The sequence below is a fragment of the Solanum dulcamara genome, chromosome 6 (genome assembly GCF_947179165.1).
Source record: "Solanum dulcamara chromosome 6, daSolDulc1.2, whole genome shotgun sequence".
Classification (NCBI taxonomy): Eukaryota; Viridiplantae; Streptophyta; class Magnoliopsida; order Solanales; family Solanaceae; genus Solanum; species Solanum dulcamara.
The window spans coordinates 776,594-800,929 of NC_077242.1; the positions used below are offsets into that span (position 1 = coordinate 776,594).

Sequence of the window (24,336 nt, forward strand, 5' to 3'; positions counted from 1 at the left end):
TGGTTCTTAAAATAGCTGAAGTGATTTACTGCAACAAAATTAATGTTGAATGAAGTTTCGGATGTCCATTTTGTCCCATGGTAATACAAGCCATGAATCTCCAACAAAAATATCGGACAACTCTATTTATTTATGCATTGATAATAAGTCATATTATAAGCATTGAATCTTCAACACAAATATCGGATAATTTTGTCTATTTATTTATTTATTAATAATAAGTCGCATTATAAGCAATCATCTTCAACATATGTTGGATGACTCTATTTATCAAAAGTGTGAAGAATGAACCTTGTAGGTTTCAACCCATTTCTTGACCACTAAATTCTATTATGAACACTCCCCTCTAATCTAATTTTATGTGAAGATCGATCTAAAATAAGTTATATATAATTTTTTGCGATTATATATCATCTGAAATTTAGAGTTAAAACATTATGAGTACTAAATTTAAGAAAGATATTATTTTTGAAAATGGGAGTACATTTTAGTGGGAATTGGGACCCCAGTATAGAAGTTAAGCGGCGTCGTTTCTAGGAGTGACACTCTCGTTTTGACAAAGCAATTTGGCATTATGTAAAATCCGCAAAAATATCTAAAACTTTTAGATTGACAAAACTTAGGGTTTAGCGCTTGATAATTGAGAATGGCGACGCCGGCGACTTCACCGAACTCCGAATCCGATTCCGACATCGAAACAAGCCCGGCGAAGAACCGGACGCCCGGCCCGAATCCTCAATTCACATCTGATGCGTTAACCACAGCAATTCCGTCTAGTCCTGTCGTATGCCTCCTAAGGTTCGCCGGTGACTCTGCCGCTGGCGCTTTCATGGGCTCCATTTTCGGCTATGGTAAATTTTTATGCAATTTTCTATTATCAACTCTTTAGCAGCTGTAATTTGGTTAGTTTGTTAGTTCAGCTGGATTTTGTGAAATAGTTGAAATGAGTTACTTCTGATTGTTATTTTCGGGATCTACGGAGTTATCTGAAGCTTATATTTTGTTGTTTTATGCATTTGGCAACCGATGCTGGTACCAGCTGTAGATATTCATTGTAGAATTGTGTATCAAACTGCTACCTGTGTAGTGCACTAGTTCTACAGCTAACCTGATATAACAGTCTTATGTTCACCTTCAGAACTTTGTTTGTTGGAGTTTTGCAGTCTCTCATGAGACGGAATCTGTGTTCTTGCAAATTACAATGGTCTGCTACTCACTCTTGTATGTGGACTGTACTTGTGTATTGTAGTACATTATAAGTGTGGCAGGTGAAGGCGGCTCTGAATCCCACTACTGATTTCTCTTATCTTCTTCATCTTTACTTTATTTGTTGACCGACTACAGAATCTTTCTTATGTGTTTTCCTTTGATGGAAACCTCTAGTTTCTCCAACTCTAAGTGTAATGGGCGTCAACCACCCTATATTTTGAAGTTGTTTGTTATTTCTTCTGTTTGTTTGTGAAGTCGATATTTACTAGGAATTATCTTTAGGTGAACCAATGACTGATATATTAATCATTTCTCCTCCTGCTATTAGAAATAGAGGTTTATGTAGATTTCTTTTAATAAATAACGTTCTTATATTGCTACTGTTGACCATGCATTTCGGAGAGCCCTTCTTTCAATCCTTTGCTTTATATGATTAAATAGCTTCTGGGGATAATAAATGGAATTCTTAAGGTTTGACCTTATAAGTTGTTCATATACTCAATTTTGCTCAATGTTCTGTTTCAGGCTCAGGATTGATAAAGAAGAAAGGCTTTAAAGGATCCTTTGGGGAAGCAGGAGCTTCAGCAAAGGTATTTTAAACTCTGCTCAATGCCTTAATATTTTTGGCAAACTACAGTAGAACAACTATTACTGCCTCCCTCCTTTGATCTGTCAAATTGTGACTTGGTTTATTTTTTCTTTCTGTGGTCTAGACTTTTGCAGTTTTATCAGGTGTTCATAGTTTAGTTGTCTGTTTCTTGAAGAGATTACGGGGAAAAGATGATGGTATGACACACACTTTGAACAGACAGATGTGGAAACACCTTTTCTTTTCATTGATTTTCTCTTCTTTTTATATAGTTATCAATGCTGGAGTAGCTGGATGTTGCACTGGTCTTGCCCTAAGTTTTCCAGGTACTTCAAATATTTCCCACTGCATAACATAATTATCAGGTCTATATCCTGCTCTTGTAATTCTCAATTCCCTTGAAGTCTTCTTAATTGCCATTCTACGCGTGCAGTCAAATGATTATTAAATCAAGTGCGGATAGAAACAAGTACTATCATGGTTATTCATGCTTGATGTGTTTCCAGGCTCCTTCAAACCTGAATAAAGCCATGAAGTTTAGTTGTATTCATTTGATAATAGTGCAAAAGGCGTAAAATTCTGTGATATCGTTAGCCTTGTGTCTTCTCTAACTACCAGTATCAGTCCCAAAGCTATGGTCCATCTTAGCGGCATCAGTTAAATTGGCTGAGGGAAAGTGGCATGTACGACTGACATGAAAAATTTAAGGATGTTTTCAGGTAGGTTGTGTGGTGGTTAGGGGGACAATGGTGATGGGGGATGTCATGGCGAAGTTGTGCTTAACTTAGTCACTTAAGAGCACAATTAGGCATCTATAGCTACAGAGAACAACACTTACAGCATAAGTGGAGAACCTTTAGAGCTGGAAATAAAAGCTCAGGGTTCTCTCTGCACTTATTAAAACTTTTAAAGGTGAAGGACCTCTCATGCTTTTGACTCTATGCAACAGCAAGACTTCATATGGATAGTTACCTCGAGAATAGATATCTAAAAGCAAGATGTTTAGATCTCCACCAATAGAGAACAGGTTTACAAACTTGTGAATTTGAGAATGTACATTTTTACACCCTCCATCAATGGGAGTACATGCTCAAATTCTCCCACAGTTGCAGAATGTGAGCATTTGCCTAAAAGATGAGGACTGTTTTTGTGGTTAAATAAGGTGGGAGAGTCTGGGAGATATAAAGATGTCAACAGGCTCATGTGTTCGGACTGAGAGAATATGAATTCAGGGATGTGAAAAGGTAAATATGAGCAGGAGGGGAGTGGGAGGTATAACTGTACACCTGTGTCTTTCAATAGATTGATTTGTTCCAGTATGTCATTATCGTACCCATGATTAAGCTCAACAAATGCAAATAGCTAGATTGGGTGATATTCATGTATTTCAACGATGTCGTGAAGTGCACATAAGTTTCAGTTATGAATTTGAATTCTCCTTTTTTGCTTAGAAAGCATCTTTCTTAGTTTTCTCTGAGTTTTTGTTTCTCGTTAAATTATATACAAGTTCATGAAGTGCTGCTTGTTGAAAGTTTTCTATATGCTAAATCTTAGCCTGATTCCCCTTTAACTTGTCTAATCATTTTTCTCTCCTCATTCAATGGATCTACGATTGATTTTTTCTAGAGTGTTTATCGTCATCCCTTATGATGAAGTGGAGTTATAATCAATCTCTCTTTATTAATGATGTTTCTCAGGTGCACCACAGGCGCTATTACAGAGTTGTCTCACATTTGGGGCATTTTCGTTCATCATCGAAGGTCTTAACAAGCAGCAACCTGCATTAGCACTTACATCGTACATGAATGTCAAAAGTAGGCAGCAATATGGTGTGCTTGCTCCTTTATCACTACCTCTACCAAATGAGCTCAAGGAATCCTTTTCATTCTTCTGCCAGTCCCTTAAAAATCGTCGACATGTTTCTGGTTAGACAGTGAAGAAATGCAACAAAATGTGGTTGAATTGGCATGATTATCAAGTTTTGTAAATTGTAATCGACTTTCTTTTATTTTGCATTATGAGTTGTGATTCGTGACTTTCTTTTATTAATATGCAATCTAGATAATTTTCCCAGGGACTATAATTATCTCCTTGAAGGTTCAAATCCATTTTCATGGTGAATTGTGATTTAGGCTTAAGATGTTGAGAGAGTACCCCGTTAATTTACCCTATTGGTACTCATGTTCCCGATAAAGAAAAAATGGGATAATCGAGTGTAACACTGGGTAAATACTTATCCGCATTTGGTGTTTACACCAATAGAAGTATGTTTAATAATTAGAGTGAGAATATGTACAGGTTAACTATGATCAAGTGATGAATGTATATATTATACACACGTCCTGCCTTAAAATTATTTTGGTGCAAATTGTTGGTGATTTACAAAGCTTTTATGATATAAAACACATTTATCAATTTTGTGAGCCTCGAATGCCTTCAACGTCAAGTTAGCTTAATCCTTTAAGACTTGAAAAGGAAAAGATCTCTACATCTCCATTTCCATTTTCTAAATTAGAAGATTGAAAAGAGATTTTAGGGGGTGTATAAATGGAAATATGTCTGAAAAGAATTTTGCAGGATACATAATAAATTAATTTTAAAAGAGAGAATCAAACATTTCCTTTTCTATTCAATCTTCTCTTAAAATAACAACTGTCGTACTTATAATACTATGCTAATTAATCTCTTAGAATTAACACAACATCAGAAGAAGTAGAAGATCAATGAAGCCATTAAAATTCATCATTCGAGTGTTAAGTGATTGCTTTGCACCAACTCCATTTCCTCGTCCCAATGAATCCAGACTTGCTTTCATGGTAAAATTTCTTTCGGGATTCAATAGTTATCTCAAATATCTCATAATGAGATTCAAATCATCATATGTTCAAAAAATATGTTACTGATAATAATGAAATTTACAGATCATTAGTAGTTTTAGTAATTTTTCATATTTATACATAAAAAAAAATGAATAGGATTGATGTAAAACTTTATTTGATTCTTTGTTGCAGGTTTGTGTAATTAAAATTAAAGTTCGTTCACGTGGTTGGCAAAAAGCAGTCAACAGAGTATTGAAAAGCACTAACGGTATGATAATACTTTTTTTAAAAAAAACAAAAGATTTAGCTTATGTATACTTTTATTTATATTACTAACATATCGTAGCAAATAATTATCTTATTCTCGAGATTATTAAATTTCACTTGAAAGATGAGAATGTTCGGATAAATATAATAGGCGTCGGAGAGATATTAAGAGGAAAGGGCACATGAATAGAATTTAGAAAAGGTAGAAATAGATGAAGAAAAATTGGAAAGATGATTAGACCATACATGATATAATTATAAAAAGATATCTCTTTTTAACAATCTTATTATTGCAAACTCCATTTGTAAAATCAGACTGATTTCGTGTTGTTGTAAAATGTAGGAGTTCGTCAATTCAAATTGACAGAAGGTGGAGAAGTGACAGTATCAGGGATGGTAGATCCAACTCTGCTAATGAAAAATCTTGCTAAATCTGGCAAATCTGCAGAATTACAATGGATTCAATATGGTCAATGTTCCAGCAATTTGTTTCTTCCTCCAAAACCCCCAATCAATGGATTCCAAAATCAAGGACCATTTCGTAATTTCAGTTACTCCAGGTTTGCTCTGCCCCAGCACGCCGGATACTACGGCCTACCTCCGCCTCCGCCTCCACCCTATGCACCTTATTCCATCGCTGAGCCGCCGCCGCCGGTGTTATATGAGCCTGATTCTAGACAGGGTCATATTAGTAATTGCAATACTATGTAACTAGACTAAAATTAAAAGATTTTTGTTTGGTATCAACGTTGGAGCTTGATTATTTTAGAGTTTGAACGTTGTAAGGCCATCATTTTAAAGGTCGTGCTTTCAGCTTATTTTTATTTTATTTTTATAACTTACACTCAAAATTTTAATTATTCTATTACAACTTATGTTGATCATTATCAAAACTATTGATTAGTTATTGTAATTTGTAAGTTATTATATGAAGAGTTATATGTTTATTTTTTATTATTTAATGTAATCTTATTAATATTTCTAGTTAGTTGTCTTATTTTATTTAATACTAGTATTTATTTGTTGTAATGTAATGTGGTTCTTCATCATTAGAATTATTAATATCGTCGGGTTAAATTTACTTCTTGTTCTTAAATTTCACATTTTTAAAAAAGTTATTAAAAATAGTAGTATCATTTTAATAACTTAATTGGTATACAAAAAAGATTCCTTATATTATCAATATACACAATATAGACAACTTAAATTCGAATTGAATTGTGCCTTAGTAGCTAGAGATTAAAGCGTTTACGTTTTGGTAATTAAGATTAGTGTGGTTTAATTGGTTATAATTTCAAGATCTTTTAGCATCGATTTATATAATTAAGTAATTACGGTAGTTTAATTGGTTATAATTTCAAGATCTTTTAGCATTGGTTTATATGATTAAGTAATTACGGTAGTTTAATTGGTTATAATTTCAAGATCTTTTAGCATCGGTTTATATGATTAAGTAATTACGGTAGTTTAATTGACCTTATAGTGTTAAAAATAATAATTAAGTTTCTAATATTATAAAAACTAAATCCTTTGCGAAATATTAAGCATGAAGAGATTTTTTCCTTTAATTTGATTTTATAAATTACAAATCCAATTCTTTAACATGAAGATTCTTCTGGATATGTTTTTCTTTTCTTAAACAATGACTTATTTTCATTGACTAATAAATGACGCAAATCTTTTTCTTCCACAGGAAGATTATTTAGCTCACTACTAAAATGGAAATAAAATAATCCATAGTAGCACAAAATAAATGGGAAGAAAAATTACCCCAAAAATAACTACAAGAGCAATTTGAGATTTTCATTTATCATAGGGTAAAAAATGTTTTAAATATATTTTCTACATGGATTCAAATCTACGATTTTTAAGTTTGTATATTCATGGTAAATTCTTATTCGCACAGAATATTTATATCAAATTAAATAGTTAATGTTAACTCAATTAAAAATCAAAATAATTAATAATACATATAACTTAATCATAATTAATAATTAATAATTAATAATACATATAACTTAATCATAATTAAGTGTGAAATGTGTATATGAAATACACATGGTGCGAATATTTTTACCCGTACTATTCATTCAAAGAAGTAACGTGATAGTGTAAAAATTGTTAATTTCTTGGCATGACGAGTTTAATTTCTTTAGTGTGTTTATGAGGCATCAATATAAATTAATTAACTAATAAATTTTAAATACCGAATGATTTTATACTCCCACGCCAAATGTTATACGAAATCTTGGAAATTATTTAGTTAATGTGGATAAAGAAAATCCGGGATCCTATTTCCATATAAAGAATGATAATTATATTGTATTATAAATACATATCTTCCAATATTCTTGAATTGTCTTACAGAAAAAGAAAAAAAAACTATCTTCATCATTTCAAAGTTTTATCATCAATACAATGTCCTTCTCTACAATGGAACATCAATTCATGAAGCAAAGTTATCCATTCATGGTATATCTTCCTATTTTGCGGTCGTTATTTTTTTGTCTATTTTATTTCGTTTACACTTTTTGTGTCCAGGATTTATCAAAAATAGTCTCTTTATTCCTACAAAAGTAAGATAAAATTTGCATATATCCTACTATTCTCAGACCCTACATGTGAAAATACATTGTATTTGTTGTTGTTGGTATGTTCACATACACACAAAAAAGTTATTTTTATCTCATTTTAATGTTCATTTTCTTTTATTTAATGTATGTATTTACTTCTTTTTACTTTCTCAATGTTAATTTTTTTTAACAGACTTGCATTTTGTGGGTGAACAATCGCACTTCTGGATGGCAAAAAACTGTGGCCAAAGTCTTCAAAAATGTTTATGGTATATATATTTGCACTTTTAATTTATTTTTCTATGTAATATATGTGGATTTTTAATTTTAATAGCATACTTTTTTGGTATTCCTTTACGAGTTTAAGTTTTATGCACATATGTATAAATTGCTTACGTCGTCAAGTTAAATTAACCTTGAATTGTGAATTATTGTGATTACAATACTTTTTTTTATGTAGTTTCTAAACATATAAATTTTAGTTCGAAACACTTGAAGATGCTATGTTTTGATCCACAAAAAAATAATAGATAGTTTGACACTTGTACTTCGAATCGTCTGTGAGACGACAAGAGTAACAACTTGAGGATTGTACCTGATGAATTTAAATTCTGAATTCGCCTCTAATGATATTTACGTGTTGTATTTCATTTTTTTTTTTTAGGTATCACAAATTTTAGAATGAATGGAGATGGGATGACTGAAGTTTCAGGAAATGTGGATCCAAAATTACTTCTAAAAAGGCTATCAAAAGCAGGGAAAAAAGCAGAATTATGTTGGTTTCAATTTGGTGAATGTTCAACTAATCTTTTTATTAATCAATCTGATTATTATCATGGAGGACAATTAGGATATTATGGAAGGCAATTAGATGGTAGATTTCTTCATTATGGAGATATTAATCCTCAATTAAATCGACGCTCTAAGAAAAAAATTCAATTTTTAGATTATGACACTAAATATGAATGTACTGTGGCGGCGGCGGCGCAGGAACGCCGCCACCGTCAAGCTTCATCGGCGACGACCGGTGAAGGTGTCTCCTCTTGCTGTTTGATGTGATACACAGTTGAAGATCATGAATTGGATGGTTGTTACCTATTGTATTTTTATTTTAAATATAATGTTCATTTTAATTATTGCTTAAATTTTATTGTGTTGTATCGTTAATTTTATTGTTAGGTAACAACAAAATGTCTTATTGTGTAATGATCAATTTAGTGTAATCGCATCGTTACCTTATATATGTAATTTGGATATAATTTAGAATACTTTATACTTGTAACTCTTCTCAAACTCTTGAAAATACTTTAAACTCTTCACAGACATAATGTATACAACAACAACAAGGGAGGATAAAGTGTATATAGATCTTACCCCCAAGGTTGTATCTGATAGATGCATGACAAAAGAGAATAAGTCCAAAGCAGTCCAAAAGAGAACAAAAGGGAGTGAAAGCATAACAAAGTATATTGTAACTACAACAAAATAATACGATAAGTGAAGTACCAAAACATTATGTACAACAAATTATCGGCACCATATGTTTACACCAAACCAAACAATTTAACCTTTAACACTTAAAATCAAAGTCAAAGTACATATGAATTAACTGTTAAATGTGCTTATTAATCTATCTAGGTAAACCTCTATATTCCTGATGATTCAGAATCTTTTCTACTGGTTTCTGTAGTAGAAAGACCATAAAATTCAGCCAAGTAATCCAAAGCTTCTGAGTTATTGTTACAAATTTTCCCCAATGATGCAACCTCTCCCTTAGAGACAGTCCCCCACTTCTCACAATCATTGAGAAACTCCAGCAAATTGGAATAAAATGAATCATAGTTCATTAAAAGCAAAGGAACAGGAAGTAGAGAGCCAATTCGTTCAAGTTGAATCAAAGCCATGATCTCAAAAACCTCGTCGAGGGTACCAATTCCTCCGGGAAGTGCAATAACAGCTGTCCTTTCAGAGTTTCTGCATCTCACAACAGCATCCACCAACCCGTGTTTCCTTGCGGAGAAAAACCTGAGCACAATACAATTGATGGACTCAAAAAGCTATAAGGGGGTCGTTTGGTTGCTGGTCACAAAGTGAATTACTTGTGTAAGAACCTAATAACATATTTGGTAGCATTTTAATTGTTATGTATAAAATTCGGCACACCAAGTATGATGTTTGGTTACCATCTTACAATCTCTCATAACTAATACATGTATAAAATATGACAAAATCTATGTACTATTTTATGCAAGGTAGAAGAAGACATAACTAACACATGAATAAATAAACCTTGCATAACTCTACCAAAAACCAAACGACCCCTAAAAACATATGAAAAATCATGCATTCGATACTATCTTTACCTGCATGTAAGATAACTCTCTGATGGTAAGTATGGATGAAAATTTGTAGCCGTCCATTCCCCAGCTTCTCTACCTATCTTGAATCCGCCAACAGGCTTCCCTGCTTGTAGAGCACCTTGTGTGGCAGCATCCATTAAGCCTGGCCCAGCCCCGGACCACGTCGTACAATCTAAGAGGGCTGCAATCTGCCGAACAAGTAGTATTTAGAAAAGCCCAACTGATGGAATCTTTAGGAACCATAAAATAATAAAGTTACACATCATTCTCAAATAGTATTACTTACTACATGACAATTTGTTTGTCTTACTTTCTCTTTTAGTCCGCTTAAAAAAGAATGTCTCTTTCCTTTTTTGAGAACTCTTTAATTCCAACTTTCCACATGACATGTTAAAGACCACAAGATTAAAGGACATTTTAGTACATTCTACCTATCTTTAGTTAAAGATCACAAGAATCAAAAGGCTTTTTTACTTTCTTAAACTCCGTGTCAAGTAAAAATCAGACAAATAAATCAAAACGAAGGGAATACCTTTTTATACAAGCTATTTCATCTTTCTTTTTCTATTACTTCACCCAAAACTTTGAGAAAGTTGACTAACCTTGTTCCCTAATTCAAAGGTTTTTATGTAGTGTGGATGTCCAGGACCCATCCTTGAAGATCCTAAATACACAACGCCGCGACCAAGCCTGTGTATTAATTCATAACATTGCTCAATCTCTTTCTTTACCTGCATTTTTGATAGCTTGTTACTTTCAGAAGACTTCAAAACTAGATATCTTGTGTAACCGAGATGCAATGCATCTGAAAATTTTTTCTCTCTCTTTCTCCTCATTCACAAATCATATATAAAGGCAATCAAATACAGAAAGCAGTGCTTTAGAAACTCAGATATTTAACAATTGAAATAGTATAGAGTTTATGTCATCCAAAGTAACCAAACATAATTTTAGCGACTGATTGCTATAGCTAAAATGTGTGGCTAACCCACTGCCGATTGAAAGAGAGGGTGGGGACATTAGAATTTGCTTAGTAATTTCCCAATAGTTGTTCTCCAATGGAAAAAGGGGAAATTTTAAATGTATATATAAATAACATTCGCTGACAAAATTTTTGCACCATCACTGGAAGCATGCGACTCTCAATTTCCACCACTAATCAGTTAAATATAGACATGGTGCATAGCTTCTCATACAAGTTTTTCAAGTCTAATGAATCAGAGTCCGTGCTGAGCTATTCAGCTGTTAGGCGCCATACATCAGCAAGCAGTAAAGAAGAAAAGGTGGTGGGAGTATTAGATTCTTTTGAGCCAAAAATCAAGTGAATGTTATATACCTTAGCTACTTTTAGCAAGCAAGCCATATCATTTCACTGAATTAACAATGATGAATTAAGATCCCAGTGGGTTATCTTCATTGTGGTTTGGCTGCATGAACTTAAAATTATCAAGCTTGTCAAGTGAGCTGCATCTCTGGTGTAATCTTGATATAATAACTTGAGAAAACAGAATGAAGATAATTTCTCCAATCCACAAACAATTGAAATTTTTTCCAGTTTAGAGGAAGAAGGATGCATGTTCTTGACAAACTTGATAATTTTAAGAAACACTTTTAAAATTGAGAAAAATAAGACTCAAACTGGACACCCATGAGGCCTATGGTCATTTTAGCTGATTGTTCTTCCAATATGCTAGTTTGACAACTTCCATTCATTACACTTCTTCCTAGTTGCTTAGCCTATAGTATCCGCTGTCAGCTTATATGCCTTTGATTTCAAGCTATCTGTAATTGGTGGTAGGTATAAATACTAGTAATAATATCATTAAATGTTCTAACCTTAACATAAAGTAGTGCTATAGGTGCATAAGATCCCAATGTGGTCCACAGGAGGAATTATGAATAACGGAACAACAATCGCTTGTTCGATCTAGCAAGAGTGGTGCTAGTTTCTTTGGTGGCACTGAAGCAATTGCTTAAAGCATCTAGCTGTCTCAAATATGCATTTCCCTTTTACAACATAAGAGAGAATGAATTGCCACTCTACAAAGCCCTTCAGATATCCTCCACTCCTATCACGATAGAGAAGACTCAAAATTCTCAAGCCATCATCCCACCCCACACTCAACCTGTGCATGTCAAAGTACTTACACAAAGATACAGATAAAAAACTTTTCCTTATAAGTCAGAAAACAAGATAAATTTGTATGATTTATACATTTGACAAATTGAGTGAATATCGTGAAGGTGGAGAGAATCTTCACTCTTGTACCGCTAGCAAGTTCTTCAATCACTGATCTAAAATTGCAACATAAATCTAATTTCTTAGTACTGAAAACCTCAGATATGATTCACTCATTCTTCCTTTTCTGCAAGGCAACAGGCAGAATTCAAGAGTTCTCAAACAACAATACAAGCCAGAATTGAATATAAAGATAACAGATTTCCCACGTCAAAATCCCAAGTCAGCATCTTTTTGTGTAAAATGAGATCATACTGTCCTCAAATTTGAAATTTTCAAAACAAAATCCAAGTTTGCATAATGCCAAGTTCCCAAGTTCTATCTTCGATATAATCCAAAACGACATTTAACATCCCAAAGTTAGAACCTTTTTTTCTTCTTTTCATTTTGACAAGTTCCAAAGTTGGAAACTTTTACTCAATTTCTACTTTAATCGACACAAATTGCTACGAAATGAAGCATTTGCAACAGCTAATTATATAAACTAAGATAGATTTTTGGAAATGTCAACCCAATTTTTACTTAAATTTACACAAACTGCAACAAAATGAAGCATACAAAAATGGATATCACAGTGGACTAAGCTCCCACTATGTGTGGAGTCTAGTGAAAGGCCAGACCACAAGGGTCTATTTCTACAAGAGACTGGTCGAACCTGTCAGCAAACAAAAATGAAGCATATGGAGCAGCAAAATAGATAACCAAGTGAGATTTTTTTTCTTTGCTACGTTTGACAAGTTCCAAAGTTGGAAACTTCAACCCAATACTACTTTAATTTACAGAAATTGCGACGAAACAAAGCATAATGCAGCAGCTAATAGAACCAAAGAGAAGAAACAAGAAATTAGTTCATAATTCTTTTACCTCATTAGGACTTGTTCTTTCATCGAAATCAATTGATTCATTCTTCCAGCAACATGAGATTCTTGATTGGTACTTGAGCTTTGGCAAGTAAAGATTGAAACCCCATGTTTCTTTTCGCATGCAAGACCCCAAAATTACATCCTTCTGATGATGATGAGAGCTTCTTAGAAAAACATGGCCCATTGAAGTGGGAGTAGCTGCAGCAAACCCCATATTCAAGATGCTCTTATGGTACTGAGCAAGTTTTTCAGGTTGCCACCGGCTTATTCACCTAGTCCCTCCATCTTTTATTTTGTTTCCATCCAGTGTGGAACCCAACCTATTAAATTTAAAAAATTTCAACATATCATAATTTTGTATTCACGATATCTAAAACACTATTCGAGCACAACCCTTGGTCCCTTCATTCACTTTTATTTGTACATTTTAAAATTGACATAATTCCAAAAATTAATGACTAATTCATCACAATATTTATATTAATTTTGTATTTAAAAAAATAATAATTAATATTAAAAATAAAATCTTAATATGTTAAAAATCACAATTTATTTTAAACATACTACATAAATAAAAAAACAGAACACTACTAAATTGGTTCAATAAAAATATTGTATTCGTGAAAAGTGAAAACAATACAATATATGTAACACATCCAAACAAGTTGCAAGTTGCAACCATGAAATTATTTGATTGTATAATTATAATATTTTGGTTACTTGTCATAACATAATGTAAGTATATATTTTAAGGGCCAAAATGTAAAAAGATTGTGTTAAACGACGTCATTCTATTAAAAGGACGACAAGGAAGGACAAAATTGGAATTGTGAAACAGCTAGGGTTTGAATTTATAAGCTGATAAAACCCAGCTCTGCAGAGCCGTCTTCCGTCTTTGAGAACAGCTAAACCCTAAGGGCCTCCGTCACCGGCGACAATGGGTAATAAAATCTATTCCTTCATTTCCCTGAATTTCATCCTTCAATGTTGTTTGTTTAATAGTGAAATGAAGTTAATGGAGAATTTTGCTGTAATATTGTATAGGTATCTCTCGTGATTCTATGCACAAGAGACGCGCTACTGGAGGAAAGAAGAAGGCTTGGAGGAAGAAGAGAAAGTATGTACAAATTATTCATATTTAAGTAATCTACTTTTTTACTTTTTGATAACTAAGTTAACGTGATCTGCAAACTTTAGCATTTTTGAGGATTTAGAGTTTATCTAGATTGTTCAATGTATGGCGGTAGATCTGGAGTTTTTTTGCTTTTAGCAATTCCTCACTTGTGTTGTTATTTTGAATATAATGAAAATTTTACATGGATCCAATTCTATGGAGTTTAGGCTAATGATGTGTATCTATGTTGCTTGTACTCTCCAAAAATGTTGCAACACCTATGACGTATTCTTCTAGACTGCACTACTTTTTGGGAAATGACATGCACATTTTTGTAGTGTCTGAGAAACATTGGACGAAACTTAACAATTCAATAGGCTTGAGGGAAGTTTTACAAAGGAATCAGCGTTGATAAAATTTAAAGTTTAGTTCTTTTGTTGGGGATTCTCTGTTTTCCTTGCCTAATGACAAGGAGTTAGTCTAACTAATGGGCTGATCCAAGAAGGAAAAATGTAGGAAAGGAAGTTTTTTTTTGGAGAAGGATAATGTAGAAGAGAAAGCAAAAAGCAAAAATTTTTAGCTGTAAATGAAGAGAAGAAAAACAAGAAAGGGGGGTTGATCTCTCATTGATCCATGCCTAACAATGATGAATCTAACTGACTTAAAGAGCACTAAGTAAGAGCTTATACGCTGGTCACTTTTCCCAGCTGATATTTTACTTTAACTAACTAACCTTTGGTTGTATTTGGATTTGATTTTGATTTTGGGTGATGTCCCTGCCATTTGAACTTGGTGGGCAATTCAGAGGTGTTCCATAATTTAATTTAATGGGCTTGACTTTAATATTATTGCCACTTGCAAAGTGAGAGATCGAGTGTTAGTAGACAAGATGAAGTAAGTAAATATAATTGAAGATAAGGTGAGAGATGAAGCCAGACAAAAGGATATGACTTGAACATAAAATGACTGATGTGTACTACTACAAATTTGGCTTGCTTTCTTCCTAATTGTTGGCCAGTCTCTCTCTTGACCAGGGATTTTCTTGAATTCTGATACGAGCGACTGATATGTATGAAGAACTTGTCTTTTTGGTGGTTATTTGAGATTTGACTTTGTATTCCCTGCTTCTGTAAAGGTATGAGCTTGGCAGACAGCCAGCAAACACAAAGCTGGTGCCAAATGCTAAGACTGTTAGAAGGATAAGAGTCCGAGGAGGTAATGTGAAATGGCGTGCTTTGAGGTTGGATACCGGAAATTACTCTTGGGGTAGCGAGGCTGTTACAAGGAAGACTCGTCTATTGGATGTGGTGTATAATGCCTCTAACAATGAGTTGGTTAGGACACAAACCCTGGTGAAGAGTGCAATTGTTCAGGTTGATGCAGCTCCATTTAAACAGTGGTATCTCCAGCACTATGGAGTTGAAATTGGTCGCAAGAAGAAGACTGCTGCTTCCAAGAAGGAAGGAGAGGTATTTGAATGTCTTTTTTCAATTCCATGCTTCTCCTATATAATTTGAGATTTTATTTATTGATGATTCCATAATCAGTTTTGTTTTATTTGTCTTGAGGATTTTATGTATGAACATTCTTAACCTTTAGAGGATTTTTCCCTTTACTATTGGTGTCTTGACTGTTTGTGCTGTTGGTGGTTCTAATTATAAAAAAGTTGTAACTGTCTTTTTAATAAAGGCTGCAGCTTAGCTACGACCAAATTCAATGGCAGTGTTTCTCTGTTTTGATGATTTCTGTTTTATTGATTCAACAGGAGGCTGAGGCTGCACCAGAGGAGAAGAAGAGTAACCATGTTCAAAGAAAGCTGGAAAAGAGGCAACAGGATCGCAAGCTTGACCCGCATGTTGAGGAGCAATTTGCTAGTGGGCGTCTGTTGGCTGCAATCTCATCACGACCTGGCCAGTGTGGTCGTGCTGATGGGTATGAATTCTCCTCCCTTATAGTAATAACTAGACCGGCTCCTAGTTGCTCACAGATTTCATTTTCTTACACATTTTCTTTTAACAAACTTTGACAGTTACATCTTGGAGGGAAAGGAGCTTGAGTTTTACATGAAGAAACTTCAGAAGAAGAAAGGGAAGGGTGCCAGTGGTGCTGCATAGAGTTGCAGGCTCCAATTTTTAAATTATCAGAACAAATTAGATTGGTTTTTCTTCCCTATTCAACAGTCTTGCTTCATTGGAAGGGAATGATAAACTTCTTGTATCAGATTTAGATTAGATTCAAGTTTGTTTTGCATATGATGGTTAACTGAGAATTTTGAGAACGACTTCATGAAAAAAAGAATTTTGAGAACATCCTTATTTTTCTTAATTGCATTATTAATTGTTTTCTAAATCAGTGTTAAGATGGACCTTCTCTTGCAGTAGATACCTTCAAACAGTTCATGGGGATCACAGGGTTTCCTGCTGTCTAAAGTTCAATTTTCTATCAACATAGGCTGCATTTGTGAGGTGATTTCATGACCAATGGCCGTATGTGAAAAGGTGTGTTTTCATATGCAAATTTATCACTTGACTGGTAAGTGAGATGTATTCTTACGTTTGGGGGGTGAGGGGGAGGGTATAAGAAAATAAGACAGCAAAGGAGTCGTTTGGTTTGGATACAAGTAATGATGGGATAAGTTATGTTGAGAATAATTTTTATTGCTTGTTTGGTCTATCATATTTAAAATTATATTAGCATAAATCTAAAGATAAGTTGTTTGTTTACAAAAATACCCTCAATCTTATTTAATTTTTCTTTTATATTTACTTAGTAAGCTGGGGATTTTAATTAAAAGAGACTTTTGAGTTATCTATTTGAGGATATAGGACACAAGTTTTAAAAATTGGGTAAAAGGGACTCTAGTATAATTAGGTATTAATGAGTTATGCTAATTTAAAAAAGAATATTTTTATACACCCCAAAGTTTTGTTATTTACAAATAGGTCCAACATATAAGAGGGTTGTAAAAAACACCTAAACAACTTAGGGTTGTTTAAATATCTTCTGGTTGTTTGAACTAAACAACTTTTGATTGTTTAAACAACTTCTGGTTGTTTGAACTAAACAACTTAGGGTTGTTTAAATATCTTCTGATTGTTTGAACTAAACAATTTTTGGTTGTTTAAATAATTTTTGGTTGTTTAAACAACTTTTGTTGTTTGAACTAAACAATTTAGGGTTATTTAAATATCTTCTGGTTGTTTGAACTAAACAACTTTTGGTTGTTTAAATATCTTCTTGGTTGCTTGAACAACTCATGTTTATATAAATATTTACAACATATCCTCTCTTCTGTTCTCATCTCTTTTCATCAATTTTTTAATATAGTTTTCACAATCAAATCGGAGTGAAGAAAAAAATGAGAATGACAACATCCGAAAAAGAAGAAGATGAAAACACAAAAAGTTTAAACAGAAAGGGAAAAACAGAGAAGGAAAAAAGTAAAGAAGTTAAGGAAGAAGAAGATGAAAGAAAAAGAAACAAGAGCGTTAAAAAAATGAAGAGAAGAGATGAGGGAAATGAAGAACAGAAGAGAGAAGAGAAGAGGGAAATAAAGAACATAAGTTTAAAAAAGTGGAGTAAATGAATGAAAATTAGGGTTTTATTAAAAGTTTTTGATCTTTTAATTTTTACCCTAAACTTTTAAATATTCTAATTCAACCCCATCTCTTCATAATTAACATCTAATTAAAAATTTATAATAAAAAAAATTTTAAAAAAATACAAATCTCCTATAGTTCATTTAACTCTCAAAGGTCCCTTTTACCTTATTTTCCCTAGTAAGCTTTAGTTATTCATTCTTAAAAATAAAATTTTCATCTTATTTAACTAAAATATTTTTGTATATGCATTTTCCATGATTGTGTAGCGTGTTTTTAAAATTAAACTTTTATCTTATTTAACTGAAAAATAAAACTGTCATTTTATTTAGCTTTAAATAAAATTTCATCTTATTTAACTTAAAAATAAAACTTTCATCTTATTTAGCTTAAAAATAAAACTTTCATCTTATTTAGCTTAAAAACAAAACTTCCATTTTAAGTTTATTAAAGTAAAACAAATTTTATTATTAAAATTATCTACATTTAAAAGTTATTTTTATTTTAATTGATATATAAAATATAATTTTTAAGTTAGTAATAAAGTATTTAATTAAAATATGTAATTTAGTAGTGCAGTGGACATTTTAAGAGAAATCAAAATATAAATAAACATAAAATTAATCTCTTTTATCTATCACACCAAACGATCCCTAAAATAGAAAAATACAAAATAATTGAAGCAACATATAATAATACACATTAAAGAATAAGAAAATATGCACAACTAGATAATACTACTTGAAGGAAAGGAGAAGCCTAACATGTACTTCTCCCACACAACTAGTGACAACATTCAACTACTTATTAATCCTCAATTTTTGTACCTTTCTATCTAAAGTCATATCCTCAATTAGTTGAAATTGTGGTATGTTTTGTTTAATCATTTTCCTTGGTGACCTACCTCTATCTCTCCTAATTTCTGCTACAACCAATCTCTTACACATCCTTACTAATAGATCCTTGCATCTCCTTTTCACATATTCGAAACATGTCAGTCTCGCTTTCTTTATCTTATCTGCCACAAAAAATACTCTCATCTTGCCTTATATAACTTCATTCCTAATCATATTTCTCCTAATATGCCTACACATTCATTTGATTATTTTTATCTCCATTACCTTCACTTTTATCTTGCTCTCTTAATAGGCAAAGGGATACGGCAGCAAAACGATGGTATTGCATCATCATATTTGTTGTACCCTTTGAGAGGAAAAATAAGTGTCAAAATTCATGTGGAAGTCTGACCATATTCCAAAATTTGAATAATTTAAACAATTGTACTCTTCTATTTTACAAGGCTATTATTTATTTTCATCATGCTTTTGTTCCTATGACGCCACAATGAGTGGACCCCTAAGTTAGTCAAAATATTCAAGAATCTTATCCTATGAAATATTTATATGTAAATAAATTTGACTGGTTGACAAATTTAAATGTAAACACCAAAAATAAATAAATATGAAAATTGTAAAATAAATAAAATTGGAAAGTTATCTGGTCATTGCGCCATGTAATTACTATCAAGTCTTTGTACTCCTACCAACATGACTTGTGGAGGGAAGTGACGGAATTGTTTTATTGTGATATCGATCGGTGTGTATAGAGTCAAGGATTTGCTGGGAATTTCGGATCGAAGACAGAAGTCTCGAATTCGAGCCTTGAATATAAAGAAAATTTTATAGGGAGCACTACTCTAAATAGAACCTACAGTGCACAATTCGAATTTAATCGAAGTTTTAATACAAATATCAAACACCGGATGAAAAATATAAAAAAGAAAAATCTTTGTGATCCTTGAAATGCTGTTTGAAATGGAAAATTTGGACAAGCGCTTTCAAAAAGGGTCGATTTATGCAAATGTCACTTTTACGTTATCATTTCGATTTTGTTCTTATGTTGAACTGATAAAATATTAATCTATCGTTTGACATTTATAAAAATTAATTTATGATCTGACACTTTTTCATAAGATATTTTTAAAAATTAATCTATAGACCCGTGTGTAATCTAAAAGGAATTTCATCAAATAACTATCTAAATTTCTTTATTTTAAAAAAATTGCACAGTACAAAAACATTTTCTTTTAACTTGATCTCTACTAATATTTTTGTCCTTCAACTTTAAGTGTACATAAGTAGATATTTAGGAATCATTTGGTGCGAGAGATAAAAATAAATAGTCTTGGAATAAAAAAATAGTTCAGGAATAAAAATTTGTTATGTTGTTTGATTGTCGAATTTGTGATAACTTATCTCAGTATCCCACTATTTATATCATAGTGATGAGATAAGTTATTCCATATGCATGGTGGGATAACTTATCCGAGGATAGCTAATCTCAGAATAATTAATTTTGGGATAACTTGTTCCCAACCAAACGACCCCTTAAATTTATATAAAGTTGTACAAGTAAACATACGCATCCTACAAATTAGTTCGAGTGTATCTCACATGAATAGTCATGTAGAATATGTGTCTATTAGTTCAATTTTATATAAATTTAAGTGTCTATTTATTCATATTTAAAGTTTAAAAATATAAATATCAATCAATTCAGGTCAAGTTAAAAGTATGTTTTATACAAAACGAAAATTGTGCATAGCAAATGGGGAGACATCATGAAAACGCTATGCTGACGTGAGAAATAAATATATAAACAAAAATAAAAATAAAAACAAAAGGTGCCTGCATCTCAAGGAAACTCCCTCTTCCTTTCATATATTTTGACTTAATTGCCAATTACACACTATATATAATACTAACACCTTATAATAAGTTGCTACACAAATATATACTACAAACAAATAAAACTCACAAACAAAAACAATTTTTTTTTCTAATTTACTACTTTTGGACAAGACAAAAATGTCAGTTGTAAGAGAACCTCGTTCTATTGCCAGAAAATTTTTGGCAAGGCCTCAACAAGAAGGACTTGGAGCTGTTGTTAGAAGAAGCATTGGAAGGTATATCCACTTCTTCTTTTTTGGTTCAGATTTTGGTGAGATTATACGGAATATGTTGTTATTGTTGTTGTTGAATACGATTTTCATCTAAACAAATTCAAAATTAAAATTTGATACATTCAATCAGAGCATTTGTCTTCTTCTTATGTTGCTTGTTACTGTTGCCTCTTTTTCAAACAATGTAAGGTAGGGGTAAAATCTATGTAGACTCTATCTTTTTCTGACTTTATTTATGAAATTACGTTGAATTTATTGTTATTGTTTGAATCGATTACATTTGAAATTATAAAGTATTTGATAAGATTTTTTCCCCATATATTTATGTTTTACGTCGAAAATATTGAATATAGTTGAATCAGGTTGTATTACCCTATGATCTTTTGATAGTAACTTTGTTCATTAATTGACATCTTTTGTATTTTCCTCTCTCAGGTTTGAGTTGAGATACTTTGATCCATTCATTGTTTTGGATGAATTCTCAGGTACAGTTAAATTAATAACTTAATTGTTTGACATTTTTATAATCCATCTGTTTAATCATCTAAATTTTTTTTTTTGTCTCATTAAAATTAATTGCAGTTTCTGCTCCATCTGGTTTTCCTGATCATCCACACAGAGGTAGCAATAATTAGCATTATAATTATTTAATATCTTCTGCTTTTTCCCATCTAAAATATTTTTTGATTCTCATCACTACAAATTTTTTTCCTGAATATTTTTACAGGCTTTGAAACTGTCACCTACATGTTGCAGGTATTTTTATTTTCAATTTTACCCTTATAATAATAATAAAAAAAGCAAATAAAGAGATTATTTTAGCTTATTCTATTTGTTTAGTAATAATAGTCTCTTTCACATGCTGTTGGTGTAAAAGTAAAGGTACTAAATTAATTTCCACGTTTCAGAAAATTAGAGTAGTTGAATAAATGTGATTGTCCAACTTAGAAATAAAGCAACATATATTAAAATTTATTGATCATATAAAAAATCTTTATACTGGCTGTTTATATAACTTAAATCCCTACAAATAAATGACTGGATTATGTTTGTCAGCACATAAGTATACATTTTGTTTTTGTATCCTAAAATTCATGATTTTGATAATTATTTAGGTAAACAATTTTTACTCCCTTCGTCCATCTTTATTTGTTCACTATACTATTTTGAGATGCTCAATAATACTTATCCAGAATAATTTATCATGATGTGTCTATTTTAGTGCTTTTTAATTCCTGTGTCAAGTCAATAATGGACAATTATTATTGAACAGAGGGAATATAGTTAATTTGATTAAGAGTCTGTTTGGCTTAACTTATCTAAAACAGTTTATAAACTGCTTTAGATAAGTTAAACCAAACATGCCCAATTATTTTTTTGAACTTATTTTAAGCATAAAATAATTTTAAATTCACCAGTCAAACACTCAAAAAAAATGAAAATAAATTATTTTCAGCAATTTATAAGTCATTCCAGTCTGGCTCTAAAACAAGTTTTAATTTTTTATACAAAAATAGGGAGCTGTGACACATGAAGATTTTGATGGACACAAAGGCACAATTGGAGCAGGTGATTTACAGTGGATGACTGCTGGAAGAGGAGTAGTTCATTCAGAAATGCCTGCAGCTGAGGGAACACAAAAAGGTTTACAATTGTGGATTAATCTCTCCTCCCAACACAAAATGCAAGTCTATTCGTTTTCTCTTTTTTGTTCGCGATTTTTCATTCGAGATTAGATATTATTTTCTTAGGAATATCATTCTAATATCTCAATGGTTTATAACAGGATACAACCAAGATATCAAGAAATATCAAGTGCCAACATAGAAGAAGCAACAAAAGATGGAGTAAAAGTGAGAGTTATAGCAGGAGAAGCACTAGGAATAAAATCAACTATACACACAAAAACTCCAACAATGTATTTGGACTTTACTTTAAAACCAGGATCCAAAATTCAACAGCCAATTCCCAAATCATACAATTCATTTGTATATATTTTAGAAGGTGAAGGTATTTTTGGGCAAGATTCAAGAACAAATTCACCTATATCTTCACATAATTTGTTGCTTTTGAGTGGATTTGGTGATGGACTTGTGGCATGGAATAAGGGGACAAAAATACTAAGGTTTATATTAGTAGGTGGAGAGCCATTGGGTGAACCAATAGCACAATTGGGACCATTTGTGATGAATACTCAAGAAGAAATTGATCAAACTATTGAGGATTTTGAAAATTATACTAATGGTTTTGAGAAAGCTAGATATTGGAGATCTCAAGCTAGAGTTGAGCTTGGTTATTAATTGATAAGTTGGAATTTATAGATTCAAGTAATTCAGATTCTCGTTGCTTAAGGTCTTTTTGGATCAGGAAAATCGTTGTATATCATATACAAAGTATTTATTATTTTGTCCTTAGCATAATTGGTAAAGTTATTGTCATGTGACTAATAGGTCACATATTCGAGCTGCGGAAACAATCTTTTGCAAATATGCAGAAGAAAGTTGCGTACAATACATCTTTGTGATCCGGCATTTCTCTGAACCCTATGCATAGTAGAAATTTAGTGAACCGGACTGTATTGTTTTCTTTTATCCTTGATTCTTTTGTTGTTGCCATATTTTCCTTGCACATTTTGAATAGAATGTTAAGTTAATTAATTTTGAATGTGAATAATATGGCTGAATCTATTTTTTTTTATATACATCTAAGACTTTATGATAGTATATAACGCTTTTTAGTATTTGTAGTATACGAGTCAACTTGTATATGCTTTAATTAATGGGGAATTCTCGCATATACCTTAATTATGTTATATAACTATAGTTTGCTAATTACAATTCATAGCTATAGTTATAACATCGTTTGTATAATTCGCACAGCATTTGTATACATTTGTATAATTCACAACTTTTGTATAACGTTCGTATATTTTGCTATACAATTCGATTCGCGCACAACGTTTGTATAAATCGCGGATATTATACAAAACTCAACTGTATAATTACACGAATTATACAAAACTCAACCTGTAATTATATCTAAATGTTTGTCGCGAGCCATGATTAATTCAAACTATAACTATGTTAGCTAATTAATTAGTATATATTTGATTATCCGTGTAATTTTTCCTTTATTAATTTATTAATATTTGTTATTTTTTATCACCACCAATAGAAAAAAAGAATATAATAAAGAAACATAACGTGACCAGGTAACATGAGTTATGCGCATTTTTAATAATGCTACTTTGTTAGAATATTTATTCTGCTCAAAGATCGTTGACTCGTGCTTTATGGGCACATCAATTTTTTTTATTTTTGGTTCTTTATAAAATTGGCAAAAACTTAGTGGTACGCAATTATATTAGCATGGTCAGATATTATCATTAATTAATTTACCATATTAGCTATAGTCACAGTCCTATCACATGCAACTGAGAATTGGACAGTGTAGAAATTTCAATAATTTTGACTAAATGGAAACTAGGGAGTGGGAATAAATAAATAAAAAAATGTCCTTCTTTGTTTGGTTAAAGAAGGAAAGGAAGAAAAATCATATTATATAAATTTAATTTTGACTCCAGTTTTGTTCTACACTTCTTTATTTAATTAAATTTTGACTGCTTTTAATTCTACACTTCTTTATTTGTTATTCATCCAATATTTGATACATATTTAAAAGATTTCACTTTACCGTAAAAATTTTCTTACTAAAATTGACTTAGTTTTCAAAATTTCTAATT

At 31.8% G+C, this 24,336-nt stretch overlaps 5 protein-coding genes across 5 annotated transcripts; 4 read left to right on the forward strand and 1 right to left on the reverse strand.

Moving 5' to 3' along the window:
* The first annotated feature begins 574 nt into the window (after window positions 1-574).
* On the forward strand, window positions 575-3,875 carry LOC129892489 (mitochondrial import inner membrane translocase subunit TIM22-3-like). Its single transcript, XM_055968065.1, has 5 exons — window positions 575-851; window positions 1,735-1,799; window positions 1,923-1,995; window positions 2,071-2,124; window positions 3,496-3,875. Exons 1-5 carry the CDS (start codon window positions 647-649, stop codon window positions 3,726-3,728), a joined length of 630 nt encoding a protein of 209 aa, XP_055824040.1. The 5' UTR covers window positions 575-646; the 3' UTR covers window positions 3,729-3,875.
* Window positions 3,876-4,521: 646 nt separating this feature from the next.
* Window positions 4,522-5,736, forward strand: LOC129891779 (uncharacterized). Its single transcript, XM_055967264.1, has 3 exons — window positions 4,522-4,614; window positions 4,810-4,885; window positions 5,228-5,736. The coding sequence occupies exons 1-3, from the start codon at window positions 4,522-4,524 to the stop codon at window positions 5,593-5,595; spliced, it is 537 nt and encodes a 178-aa protein (XP_055823239.1). The 3' UTR covers window positions 5,596-5,736.
* A 3,170-nt stretch (window positions 5,737-8,906) lies between these two features.
* On the reverse strand, window positions 8,907-13,280 carry LOC129893297 (probable cytokinin riboside 5'-monophosphate phosphoribohydrolase LOGL10). The gene is made up of 4 exons (XM_055968806.1): window positions 12,921-13,280; window positions 10,420-10,548; window positions 9,821-10,005; window positions 8,907-9,482 (listed from the first exon to the last, which is right to left on the reverse strand). The coding sequence occupies exons 1-4, from the start codon at window positions 13,131-13,133 to the stop codon at window positions 9,104-9,106; spliced, it is 906 nt and encodes a 301-aa protein (XP_055824781.1). The 5' UTR covers window positions 13,134-13,280; the 3' UTR covers window positions 8,907-9,103.
* Window positions 13,281-13,753: 473 nt separating this feature from the next.
* On the forward strand, window positions 13,754-16,340 carry LOC129891766 (40S ribosomal protein S8-like). Its single transcript, XM_055967248.1, has 5 exons — window positions 13,754-13,860; window positions 13,964-14,036; window positions 15,169-15,502; window positions 15,799-15,965; window positions 16,063-16,340. The coding sequence occupies exons 1-5, from the start codon at window positions 13,857-13,859 to the stop codon at window positions 16,145-16,147; spliced, it is 663 nt and encodes a 220-aa protein (XP_055823223.1). The 5' UTR covers window positions 13,754-13,856; the 3' UTR covers window positions 16,148-16,340.
* Window positions 16,341-20,419: 4,079 nt separating this feature from the next.
* On the forward strand, window positions 20,420-23,267 carry LOC129891765 (pirin-like protein At1g50590). The gene is made up of 6 exons (XM_055967247.1): window positions 20,420-20,597; window positions 21,030-21,079; window positions 21,177-21,215; window positions 21,322-21,350; window positions 22,112-22,278; window positions 22,381-23,267. The coding sequence occupies exons 1-6, from the start codon at window positions 20,500-20,502 to the stop codon at window positions 22,892-22,894; spliced, it is 897 nt and encodes a 298-aa protein (XP_055823222.1). The 5' UTR covers window positions 20,420-20,499; the 3' UTR covers window positions 22,895-23,267.
* Window positions 23,268-24,336: the final 1,069 nt, after the last annotated feature.

Bases quoted from the DNA above. Each gene is read 5' to 3' on its own strand.
- LOC129893297 (XM_055968806.1), bottom strand. From the start codon at position 13,133: ATGGGGTTTGCTGCAGCTACTCCCACTTCAATGGGCCATGTTTTTCTA. The intron at 10,549-12,920 runs GTAAAAGAATTA...TCAAAAATGCAG, and splicing joins AAAGAACAAGTCCTAATGAG to GTAAAGAAAGAGATTGAGCA. The intron at 9,483-9,820 runs GTAAAGATAGTA...TATTGTGCTCAG, and splicing joins GAGAGTTATCTTACATGCAG to GTTTTTCTCCGCAAGGAAAC.
- LOC129892489 (XM_055968065.1), top strand. From the start codon at position 647: ATGGCGACGCCGGCGACTTCACCGAACTCCGAATCCGATTCCGACATC. The intron at 852-1,734 runs GTAAATTTTTAT...GTTCTGTTTCAG, and splicing joins GGGCTCCATTTTCGGCTATG to GCTCAGGATTGATAAAGAAG. The intron at 1,996-2,070 runs GTATGACACACA...CTTTTTATATAG, and splicing joins ATTACGGGGAAAAGATGATG to TTATCAATGCTGGAGTAGCT.
- LOC129891765 (XM_055967247.1), top strand. From the start codon at position 20,500: ATGTCAGTTGTAAGAGAACCTCGTTCTATTGCCAGAAAATTTTTGGCA. The intron at 21,080-21,176 runs GTACAGTTAAAT...AATTAATTGCAG, and splicing joins TGTTTTGGATGAATTCTCAG to TTTCTGCTCCATCTGGTTTT. The intron at 21,351-22,111 runs GTATTTTTATTT...ATACAAAAATAG, and splicing joins CTGTCACCTACATGTTGCAG to GGAGCTGTGACACATGAAGA.
- LOC129891779 (XM_055967264.1), top strand. From the start codon at position 4,522: ATGAAGCCATTAAAATTCATCATTCGAGTGTTAAGTGATTGCTTTGCA. The intron at 4,615-4,809 runs GTAAAATTTCTT...TCTTTGTTGCAG, and splicing joins AATCCAGACTTGCTTTCATG to GTTTGTGTAATTAAAATTAA. The intron at 4,886-5,227 runs GTATGATAATAC...TGTAAAATGTAG, and splicing joins AGTATTGAAAAGCACTAACG to GAGTTCGTCAATTCAAATTG.
- LOC129891766 (XM_055967248.1), top strand. The intron at 15,503-15,798 runs GTATTTGAATGT...TTGATTCAACAG, and splicing joins CTTCCAAGAAGGAAGGAGAG to GAGGCTGAGGCTGCACCAGA. The intron at 15,966-16,062 runs GTATGAATTCTC...AAACTTTGACAG, and splicing joins CAGTGTGGTCGTGCTGATGG to TTACATCTTGGAGGGAAAGG.